Consider the following 12,097-nt stretch of genomic DNA (forward strand, 5'->3'; position numbering starts at 1 on the left):
CTTCTGTCGACAGTTTCAGCCAGGCACATGATGGTCCTGCTGGGACACATGGCCTCTATGGTTCATGTGACTCCTTTTGCCAGACTTCATCTTCGAGTTCCTCACCCTGGCATCGCAATGGCAGCAAAATTGAGATCCCGTCTCTCAATACATTGTAGTGACTCCTTTGTTGAGACAGTCTCTCCGCTGGTGGATGATCTCTTCCAATCTTTCCAGAGGTTTTCTGTTTCACGCTCCCCCTCCGCAGAAGGTCCTTACGACAGACTTTTCCGCATACACCTGGGGGGCTCACCTCAACGGTCTATGTACCTAAGGCCATTGGTCCAGCGTGGATCACCGCTTTCGTATCAATCTGTTGGAGCTCTGAGCCATTTTCAATGCTCTAAAAGTCTTTCATCATCTACTTCACGACCACATGGTCCTGGTTCAGATGGACAACCAAGTGGCCATGTATTATGTCAACAAACAGGGAGGTTTGGGATCCCTTTCTCTTTGCCAGGTAGCTCTAAAGATTTGGGATTGAGCGATATGTCTTTCTCAGAGCGGTCTACATTCAGGGCCAGCAGAACTGTCTGGCAGTCAAATTGAGCCGTATTCTGCAACCACACGAATGGACATTCAATTCTGCAACTCTGCATCAGGTATTTGCTCGGTGGGGGACTCTGCAGATAGATCTGTTTGCGCCCCCCTGAACCACAATTGCCTCGTTTCTGCTCGAGGATTTACTCTCCTCTCCAGCTCGAGGCGGATGCTTTCCTTCTGGATTGGACGAACCTGTTTCTATATGCGTTCCCTTCATTCCCTCTGATTCTGAAGACTCGTCATGCTCAAGTCAGTCCATGCCACCATGATTCTGATAGCTCCTCGGTGGCCCAGACAACCGTGGTTCTTCCTTCTGCTTCAACTCAGTGCCAGGGAGCCTCTGCTTCTTCCAGTTTTTCCTTCTCTACTTACTCAGAGTCAAGGATCTCTGCTTCATCCCAACCTGCAGTCTTTGCACTTAACAGCTTGGTTCCTCGCATCCTGATTGCCTCGTTCCAGTTTTCCCAGTCTGTACAGGACGTTCTCGAGGCTTCTAGAAAACAGTCCACTAGACAGTGTTATACGCAAAAATGGACTAGATTTTCTTCTTGGTGTACTATGTTTTACATGGAGCTGCACTCTGCCTCCTTGTCTTCCGTGCTGGATTATCTGCTGCACCTGTCTGAGGCGGGTCTCAAATCAACATCTATTCGAGTCCACCTTAGTGCCATTGCTGCTTTTCATCAGCCGATTGATGGGAAACCTCTCTCTGTTCATCCTGTTTTTTCCCGATTTATGAAAAGTCTTTTCAATGTCCATCCTCCACTCAAACCTCCTCCGGTGGTTTGGAATCTCAATGTTGTCCTTGCTCAGTTAATGAAACCTCCTTTTGAGCCGATTGATAGGGCTCATTTGAAGTATCTCACGTGGAAAGTAGTGTTCCTTATTGCCCTCACGTCTGCTCGCAGGGTCAGTGAGCTGCAAGCTTTGGTTGCAGATCCACCTTTCACCGTTTCCATCATGATAAGGTGGTCCTCCATACACATCCTAAATTCTTGCCTAAACTGGTTTCGGATTTCCACCTCAACCAATCCATTGTTCTTCCGGTGTTTTTTCCAAAGCCTCATTCTCATCCTGCAGAAGTTGCGCTTCATACTCTGGACTGTAAGCGTGTGCTGGCTTTCTACTTACAACGCACTCAAGCTCATCGGACCGCTCCTCAACTTTTCATATCTTTTGATCCAAATAGGTTGGGGCATCCTGTTTCTAAGTGAACCATCTCCAACTGTTTGGCTGCTTGTATCTCTTTCTCTATGCTCAGGCTGGTCTCCCTCTGCAGGGTTGAGTCACGGGCCATAAGGTCAGAGCGATGGTGGCGTCTGTAGCTTTCCTCAGATCAACTCCTATTGAGGAAATCTGTATGGCTGCCACTTGGTCCTCGGTTCATACATTCACCTCTTACTACTGTCTGGATACTTTTTCCAGACATGATGGACATTTTGGCCAGTCCGTTTTGCAGAATCTGTTCTCCTAATTTGCCAACTCTCCCACTATCCCTTTCTGGTTAGCTTGGAGGTCACCCACATGTAGAGAATATGCTGCCTGCTTGTCCTGGGATAAAGCACAGTTACTTACCTTTACAGGTGATATCCAGGGACAGCAGGCAGATATTCTCGCAACCCACCTACCTCTCCTTGTTGGCTTCTTTGCTAGCTACCTGAACTGAGGCCACGCTGAGGAGATGCGTGCCCTGACTCGGGCGGGAAGGCACTCATGCTCTTTGAAGATCTTCAAGCAAGTTTGCTTGCGAGGCTGTCCGCTTTGGGGCTTCGTGGATGACGTCACCCATATGTAGAGAATATCTGCCTGCTGTCCCTGGATAACACCTGTTATGGTAGGTAACTGTGTTTTCTAGATAGTGTTCTAGCCACAGTACTTATCTGACCATCACTTCAATTGTAACAGCGTCCTTTTTCACTAGGTTTATCAGAATATGATTCAATAGATGGTCCTGCATAGCGTCTTATTTCCCCGACTTGCATGCACTGCAGTTCAGGAGGCTGTCCCTCGTGGCTAATCACCTGCTCTTAAATTTACAATTACAGTTCATCAAAATTTCCTGTAGGAATACACTGTATCGCAGAAGAGTTGTCAGGGGAACTTTCAGACTGAGTTAAAAAAAAAACCCGTGATGATTCAGTATGGTGGTTTGAACATTGGAAGTCACCCAGCAGAACAAAGGCCCTGCCAGGACTGGTCATGAGCAGCCTTTTTATAGCTTTAGAAGCATGAAACATGATGGCAGATAAAGGCCAAAGGGCCCAACTAGTCTGCCCATCCACAGTAACTATTATCTCTTTCTCTATCTGAGAGATCCCACATGCCTATTCCAGGCCCTCTTGAATACAGACACAGTCTCTGTCTCCACCACCTCTTCTGGGAGACGGTTCCACGTGTCTACCACCCTTTCTGTAAAATAGCATTTCCTTAGATTACTCCGGAGCCTATCACCTCTTAACTTCATCTTATGCCCTCTCATTGTAGAGTTTCCTTTCAAATGAAAGAGACTCAACTCATGTGCATTTACATTACATAGGTATTTAAATGTCTCTCACAAGAATCCAAGTCGCAATAACAAAATATAAATACAAATGCAATCAGCAAAAATTGTTATTAGCCTAGTGGTGGAAATACCCCATGAAAGTGCATTTACAATAGGTGGAGAAAAAGCCTCAACTTATCAACAATATACGGATGGCAACCCAATGAGTTGAAATGAAATGTGACAGTGTAGAAATGATGTTTTTGGACATGAAAATCATACAGGTTAATGGTAGATTTGTAACATCTGTCTTTACGAAACCTTCAGACAGGAATACCTTGTTGCAGTATGCACCCTATCACGCTGAAGAACAACTTGCCAGTGTCACAATTCTTCCGGTATAGAAGAATATGTCATTCTACTGAAGATTTTGTGAATAATGCACAATTGTTACACAGTAAATATGAACAGCGAGGATACCCAAAGTCTGTCATCTCTAAAGCCTACAAAAGGGAGCGGTTTAGTGCTCGGGAACAATTGTTACAATATAGACCAAAGAATGACAAGAGTGATTCTATAGCATGTGTTCTATGATATTCTGGCATATCACAGCGGCTTGGGAGAAAAATTAAATCTTTATGGCCCATGCTGCAAACTAAGCAAAACTGTCAGGATTTGGACTGTAAAATTGCATTCGCTCGGAACAGAAATTTGAAAGATTTGTTATGCCCTGTGGATGTTTGAACAAAGAAGGAAAGAGGGAGGGTTGGACTTTTCTGGTGTAACCAGTGCACTGCTTGTCCTTTATTAAATGAGGGAGACCTAATCTGCATACCCGGAAGAAAATGTATCAGGATGACCCAGTTTGTTACTTGTGAAAGCATTGGAGTAGTTTATGCAATACTCTGCCCTTGCGATCTGTGCTACATAGGACATACTGCACGCAGTCTTAAAACAAGGCTGTTTGAACATCGTTCTAACATTTCACACAAAAGACAGGTAGATATACTCACACGACATTGTGTTGAAAAAAATCACTCTTTTGAGGAATTTAGGTGCTTTGTATTACATTATATTCCCCTTACAGCTCATCGTGGGGATGTGAAAAGATTGTTATATCAACATGAACAGCGGTCTATTTTCTTTTTGAAAACTATCTGGCCTTATGGACTTAATCAGAAAGTAGAATGGTGTGCCTTCTACTGATAGTGAGATCGTTTGTTCCAGTAAATAAAGTTTTTTGACATTGACCCCTATGAACCCGGAAGTATAAATTCCAGCGCCATTCTGAGCCGGGTATGGACGGAGCAGGAGAGAATGCGATTGCCCTAACGCAGGCGTTGTTCGGTGAAACAAGAACCTTGTTGGTGACATCCAGTTCCTTGTCTTTTTTTCAGTGTGAGAAGTGCTATAGCAGGAAGATCTACTCGCTGCTGTTGTTGCCATCGGCAGAAGATAAGTGAACTGTTTTGTTCTTTTTCTGGCTCCTTGTGCACAGTGATGGCTTTGGTCCTGTTTTAAAAAGTTACATTTTGAAACGTGTGGAGTTTTTTTGCCTATGATACAGAGCAGGACTGGCTTAAGAACTCATTGGGTTGCCGTCCGTATATTGTTGATAAGTTGAGGCTTTTTCTCCACCTATTGTAAATGCACTTTCATGGGGTATTTCCACCACTAGGCTAATAACAATTTTTGCTGATTGCATTTGTATTTATATTTAAATGTCTCTATCATATCTCCCCTCTCCCGCCTTTCCTCCAAAGTATACAGATTGAGATCTTATGTTTTTTCTTTGTATCTAAAGGTTGCTTAGAAGTTAATAGGGGTAATTTATGTTCTTTACTCTGCTTTCCTCTTAAACACTCCTAGCTTTCTTTTACCATTATTAAAACCTGTCTGTTGGGATTCCCTAAATGTCTTGTTTCAATACTAACTTCAATATGCTCCTGGGTGACTGTTGGCTTTTTCTCCCATCTTAGTTTGAAAGCTGCTCTGTCTCTTTTTTTAAATGTTAGTGCCAGCAGCCTGGCCCCATCCCAGGTGAAGTCTATCCTTTCAAAATAGGCTTCCCCTGCCCCAGAAGGTTGCCCTGTTCAGGACAAATCTAAATTCCTCATGCCTGCACCATTGTCTCAACCATGCATTGAGACTTCAGAGCTCTGCCTGCCTCTTGGGTCCTGTGCTTGGAACATGGAGCATTTCTGAAAATGCTACCCTGGAAGATCTGGATTTCAGCTTTCTACCTAAGAGCCTAAATTTGACTTCCAGAACCTCCCTCTAACATTTTCCTATGTCTTTGGTACCTAAATGTACCACGACAGCTGACTGCTCTCCAGCACTATCTAGAATTATATCTAAGTTTCAAGTTTATTATTTCTCTTGATTAATCGCTTAATCAAATTCTAAGCGATGAACATTTTAAAGTACATTCAATGAGAGACAAACAGTACAAACTTTAAATAATAACATCGGGTAAATAACTAATACATGTTCTCATTACATAAGGTAAGATAGGATTTTGAAATACAATTGATTAAAGAAATGCAAAACAAAGGAAAAGCACAATAGGGAAACATATAACGCTAAAACATAAAATAATAAAATCACTAGCCTTAAAATTATTGAATTAAATATTAAAAGCATCATTAAAAAAAAATGTTTTTAGATTACTTTTAAATTTTCCTAAATCCTGCTCCTTTCGTAAATAAATTGGAAGAGCGTTTCAAGTCTGTGGAGCAGTTACCGAAAAGATAAACTGCCATCTGGTATTAATAATCTTCAGTGAAGGAATGGTCAATAAATTTTGCTCATTAGATCTTAAGGTTCTGCTTGGGTGATATGGTATTAATAGCTTGTATATGAATGCTGGAGTCTTATAGAATAGAGACTTAAAGATAAGCAAACAAAGTTTATATGTTATCCGATGGATAACTGGAAGCCAATGTGCATTTTTTAAAAGGGGTGTAACGTGATCAAATTTTCTGGATTTAGTGATGAGTTTTATGGAAACATTTTGAATAATTTGTAGGCGTTTGAGTTCGTTTAGTGATATACCTTTAAAGAGAGCATTACAGTAGTCTAATTTAGAAATCACTAAAGAGTGAATAAGAATGTTTAACGATTTTGGACATAAAAATTTTGAGATAGATCGAATCCTACGTAATCTATAAAAGGTGGTTTTAACAGTATTACTGATATGATCATGGAAATTCAGTTTGGTGTCAAAAATCACCCCTAAGATTTTTATATTATTAACTATTTGTAGGGGAACATTTTTTATGGTGAGAGGAGCAATGAGAGTAGAATTTTCTTTCCATGGGAAGAGCATCACGTTTGTTTTTTTGATGTTAAGAGCCAGTTTATTTGTATTTAGCCATTGATGAACCTGGTCAAGTTTCTCACTGATCTCTCGGATATCAGATATTTTGTTGGTATCTATTGGATGCAGGAGCTGAATATCATCTGCATATGCAAAAACTTGAAACCCACGGATTGACATAGGGTAATTAAAGGAGCAAGAAAAATATTAAATAATAACAGAGAGAGAATAGACCCTTGAGGAACCCCATAAGTAGTTGATGATGATTTAGATGTTGAGTCTTTAAAGAGGACGGTGGAAGTGCGATCTGTTAAATAGGATATAAATCATGAAAGAACTTGATCAGTGACACCAATGGATTGAAGTCTGTCTATAAGAAGTTGATGATCAATCGTGTCGAAAGCCGCAGAGAGATCAAGTGAGATTAACAAGGTCGTTTGATGGTGATCTAGGAAGTATTGAATAGATGTGGTCATACCTATCAATGCTAGTTCAATACTATGGTGTTCTCTAAAACCAGTTTGATTGGGATGAAGAACATTGTTTTTTTCCACAAAATCTGAAATTTGATTGAAAACTATCTTTTCTGTCAGTTTTGCCAGAAAAGGAATATTGGCTATTGGTCTATAATTAGTTGGGTCATTATAACTAGCATTTTTATCTTTAATGATAGGACGAATGATTGATTTTTTCCATGCCATTGGAACTATGCTTTGGCTCAGACTCTCAGTAATTAATGTATAAATAAATGGTCCAAAAATATGAAAGTAATGCTTTAGGATGAAAGGAGGAATTAGATCAGCTTTCGAACCCTTAATATTAATGGATTTAAAAATGGTCTCAATGTCTTTTAGACTTGGTAGTTTAAATTTAGAACATCTTGAGATTAAAGAATCTGAATTAGTCTGCTCGTGATCATTTGTTACTTGTTGGTTTATTATAAAAGTTTTCCTAATGTTATTGATTTTCTCAATGAAATGATCCGCAAGTTCTTGAGCGGTGAGAATGTTACCAATTTCATCCGGTTTTTCTTTGCAGTGTGAGATTGTTATTCTGTTTAATATTGTATATAGTACCGATGAATTTTTGGCTTTAAATATTTTATCAGAATAATATTGCATTTTTGCTTGGTTTATTTTTGTTTTATAGTATATAGATCGCTCTTTAAATGATTACAGATTAATTTGAGTTTTATCTTTTCTCCATTTATGTTCTGAAGATCTTACTTATTGTTTAATGAGAGAAAGTTCAGGCGAAAACTAGGGATTTTGAATTTTGCGTGCGGAGATTACCTTTGTTTGTATTGGAACAATTTCATCTAAGAGTGATGTTATGGCCATATTCCATAAATTAGTTAAATCTTCTAAGGAATTAGTATTGGATTTAGTAAAATCTAGGTTGAATGAAGAGAGGATTGAATCAGCAGAGATTTTATTGTAATTTCTAAAATTAATTGTTTGTTGTTTTTTATGATTTGGACTATGAGAGGAAATGTATGTTAACGAAATTAGAAAATGATCGGACCAAGGAACTGGTAGGCTATTATTTAATATTTAAGTGCCGTAATCTGATAGTTGAGAAATTTACAGTGAGATTTTTTTGTATTTTATACCCTTCATAGATGGGAAGGATAGAGTTAGTTGGTTTGAGTTGCTTAATATTTCTGTGAATCTTGGGAAGCTATCTTGGGTGTCTCCATATAGTGATTTAAAAGCTATACATCATAATTTGAACTCAATCCGTTTTTCCTCTGGGAGCCAATGTAGCTCCATAAGGAGTGGTGTGACATGGTCGAATTTTGATTTGTAGAATATGAATCTTGTAGCTGTATTTTGTATCAGTTGAATTTTTTCTCATTGATTTTGTTGTGATTCCAGAGAGCAGTGTGTTACAGTAATCCAGCAAAGAAAGGATAGTGTTGGTGGAAAATAGGGTCTGACTCTTCTGAACTTTTGTAGGGTAGCAAAAGATTATCTGACTAGGTTGTTTGCATATTCTTCAATGAGCTGTCTAGGATAACTCCCAGAATTTTTGATGTGTTCTCAATGTTAAAGCTAATAGTTTCAAATATATAGTACTATTTGCTAGATTGATCATAGGTGGGATTAAGTATATGAGTATATGTTGCCCAAACCATAGTATTTTGGTTTTTCTGTGATTAGTTTAAGGTGCCCAATTTTGTACTCTGCTATCGCTTTAGCTACTTTGTGGTCGTAATTTCTATGTTCAGGTTGGTAGGAAATAATAGAAAGACATCATCTGCATAGTAGGAAATATTTTTTCACTCAGAGAATAGTTAAGCTCTGGAATGCATTGCCAGAGGTTATGGTAAAGGCGGATAGCATAGCAGGTTTTAAGAAAGGTTTGGACAAATTCCTGGAGGGAAAAGTCCATAGTCTGTTATTAAGACACTAGTTTTTTAGCCCATTACATTAACGGGTGCTAGCAGCCCTTCTCCCTTCCTATTACCTCCCCACTGTCCAGCAGCATCCCTTCACTGCCCTCCCTGTCCAGCAGTAGCCCTTCTTCTGTACTTTTACCTCCCCCCTGTCCAGCAGCACCCCTTCCTTGCTCCCCCTGTCCAGCAGCAGCCCTTCTCCCTTACTTTTACCTCCCCCCTGTCCAGAAGCACCCCTTCACTGCTCCCCCTGTCCAGCAGTAGCCCTTCTCCCTTACTTTTACCTCCCCCTGTCCAGTAGTACCCCTTCTCCCTTACCTGGTCCCCCCTGTCCAACATCCACTAGCCCGGGCAGCCTTGGGGCTTTTGCTAGGCTGGCCTGCCTCACATTATTGAAGTGGGCTGGCCTAGCAAATGCCCCACGGCTGCTTGATGAAACCGCAGCTGCTTCCGTTGCTGGTCTGGCCTCGGGATGAGACCTAACATTTGCCGTTTGTCAAGGCGCTGGCTGGTTGGGAGTGGGAAGCGTATGCATATGAGGCCGGAGGCCGACAGAGAAACCACCGCAGGGTCTTTCTGCGCATGTGGGAGCATGGCACCTTGGAGTTTGAAGTGCGCATGTGCGCTAAGGGTATTATTATAGCAGATGGGGGAAGCCTCTGTTTGCTCTAGATTGGTAGAATGGAATGTTGTTACTTGTTGGGTTTTGGTCAGGTACTAGGGACCTGGATTTGCCACCGTGAGAGCGGGCTACTGGGCTTGATGGACCATTGGTCTGACCCAGTAAGGCTATTCTTATGTTCTTCTGAGAAGAGCTATTCTCCAGGTTTCAGGTCTGTTGAGTTTAGTGTGGTCGTGTAGATGTCATCTTTTAATTCTCTATATTGTCTGTTAGGAAGCCTTGGAACCATTTGCAATTCCTAGTTCATATAGCTTGTTTAGACTCGTAATGGGTTATGGTTTACTGTGTCAAATGCTGCTGAGTAGCATTTCCCCTCCTTTACTTAACCTGTCTCTTACTCTAGCTGCTAGATAGATCTACCAGACATTTTTTGTAATATCACTGTCTGTATACAGTCTCTTGCTCTGTAAACCGCTCTGAACTGTTTGTGATATTGCGGTACATAAAAATAAAGTTATTATTATTATTAAATCTATGTTGTGAGGGTAGTAGTAGGTTCCATTTTATGATATCTTTTAGCTGGGAAGCAACCACACACCATCAGTTTTGTCATAAAAGATATGCTTGCTGCTTGGTATAGATCTATATTTTCTCCTTTTGGGATGGGTGTGAGTAATATTTCACCAGACTCTTCTGATAACCATCCTTGCAGTAATGTGGTATTAACTACTTCCACCAATCAGTTTCGTATGTCTTCTGTCATATCCCTATAGGAGTGGGTAGGTGAGAGGTGTTTGAAGTCACTCTGTGAGGACAGCAATGACCTACAAGACCCTGTACTTAGCAGTATTCAGGCCCAAAGACTGATGCAGCTCATCTGTTACCCACACCGTTTGCTGGACAGTGAAGAAGGCGACAACCCTCAACGGCAGCGCATCAGACGCATCTTGCAGGTATGAGATGCCTTCTGCAGGCACAGCACATTGTCCCATAATTAATATTGTAGGCTATATGTAAGAAACACCTTGTAGATCTCAAAGGGAGAGGAGGCATGGCATGCTTAGGCAGAGTAGATGGGCTTTATGCTCTTTATCTGCCTTCATTTTTCTCTGAAACAAACCTGTTCGTATGGATATAATCTAATTAAAACAGACAAATAGGGGGTTAGGTGATTTTTCACAGAGAGCATGATCAAACAGACATGAGTACTTTACAAGTGGGGAGTTAGGAGTTAAAAACAGTCTTGAAATAGTGGACTTTTAGCCTAGCTTTGAGTACTTCCAGAGGCAGAGCTTGACACAGTGACTCAGGCAGTCTTACAGGCATAAGGTGCAACAAGATAGAAGGGACGGAGTCTGGAATTGGCAGGAGAGGAGAAGGGTATAGTCTGTCTCCTTTCCTATGTGTCAAATATAGGATATGTTGGAGGAAGGGGGTATTGTGAACCAGGTGTATGTGTGTGTTTTTCTTCTTTATGTAACAAATTGTGTTCTTTATAGAACCTGGACCAGTGGACCATGAGGCAGTCCTCGCTGGAGCTGCAGCTGATGATTAAGCAGACGGTTAACAATGTAAATGTATTTGCTTCTGGTATTGGTGTTTGTGTATGAGGCACAGCATTCTGTCTTGTCCTTTGGGCTCCTCTTGGGAATGTTCTAGCACAGCCACGCATGTGTTCTTTCAGGCCTGAGAGGATAATTTTCTAAGAATCAGAGTTGTCCAGGTCTTTTTGGAGTCTTGGCTTTTGCATTCATAACTTTTATTTCCTGAGGGTGTGTATGACTTAATTTGTTTGTTTAATCTGATGTTATGTCCTTTAGATTTAGCTACGACTACTTAGTTGATTAGGTCTAGCTTACTCCCTTCTTTACCTAAATCTCTAACTCTTGGGAAAAATATCCCATCTTTTGTTTTCTTATTGGGGTATGACCGAAGAAGGTGGGAGGGAAAAAACATGGGCATGTAAACTTTCACATTTTTATGTGTTTCCTTCCTAAAATCTAGGTGGGTTACAACTGAGCATACTCAAACTATCTCCAGACAGAAAACAATACAAACACATCAATCTTCTTCATCTTATCATTAATTCAACAGCAAAACTCATTTACAAATAAATGAGTTTTAAAGTACAGTGGTGCCTCGCATAACGGACGCCTCGCACAGCGAACGCTGCGCACAACGAACTTCTTGTCTTGATTCGTACAACGGACTTCGTTTCACACAACGAAGTCGCCCGAGCTGCATCGTTCAGTGGCGCTACATATTTTAAACCTCCCCCCGCCGCCACCGCATATTTTTAAACCTCCCCCCCCCGCCGCCTGGGGACAGGACAGGACATTCCCCTCCCTCCCACCCTTTACACGCACATGGCGCGGGATTAAGCCGAAACTGTGCGCTCCTGGAAGCCTTTTCCCAGGCGAACAGACAAGCCGGAAAAAAGTCTTGTCTTCAGTTCCCTCCTTCCACCCAACTCGCCCTCAGTCCTTCCCCCTCCCCAACCTGAAGAGCACAAAGGTGCATTTACCCGCCTGAGAAAGAGAGCACAAAACAAGCCCCCCCCTCCCCCGCCCAAGTCTCGAGGCCCACTCCGCAAACCCTCTCCCCCAGAGGTGGCCCGCGAGGACTTGCGCCCGGTTCTGCGCTTACCTATCCGCTGCCAGGCCTGGAAGAGTCCGCACAGCAGTAGCCGCCCCG

At 41.6% G+C, this 12,097-nt stretch overlaps 1 protein-coding gene across 1 annotated transcript in view; it reads left to right on the plus strand.

The window, feature by feature from the left end:
- The window catches only part of MED12 (mediator complex subunit 12), a 708,291-nt gene that overhangs the window by 432,810 nt on the left and 263,384 nt on the right, over positions 1-12,097 (plus strand). The window contains exons 27-28 of the mRNA XM_033943934.1: positions 10,177-10,356; positions 10,903-10,974. Of these exons, the coding sequence (XP_033799825.1) occupies positions 10,177-10,356; positions 10,903-10,974 (252 nt within the window). The remainder of the gene's footprint in view (positions 1-10,176; positions 10,357-10,902; positions 10,975-12,097) is intronic.

Source organism: Geotrypetes seraphini, chromosome 5, assembly GCF_902459505.1.
Source record: "Geotrypetes seraphini chromosome 5, aGeoSer1.1, whole genome shotgun sequence".
In the NCBI taxonomy this organism is placed as follows: Eukaryota; Metazoa; Chordata; class Amphibia; order Gymnophiona; family Dermophiidae; genus Geotrypetes; species Geotrypetes seraphini.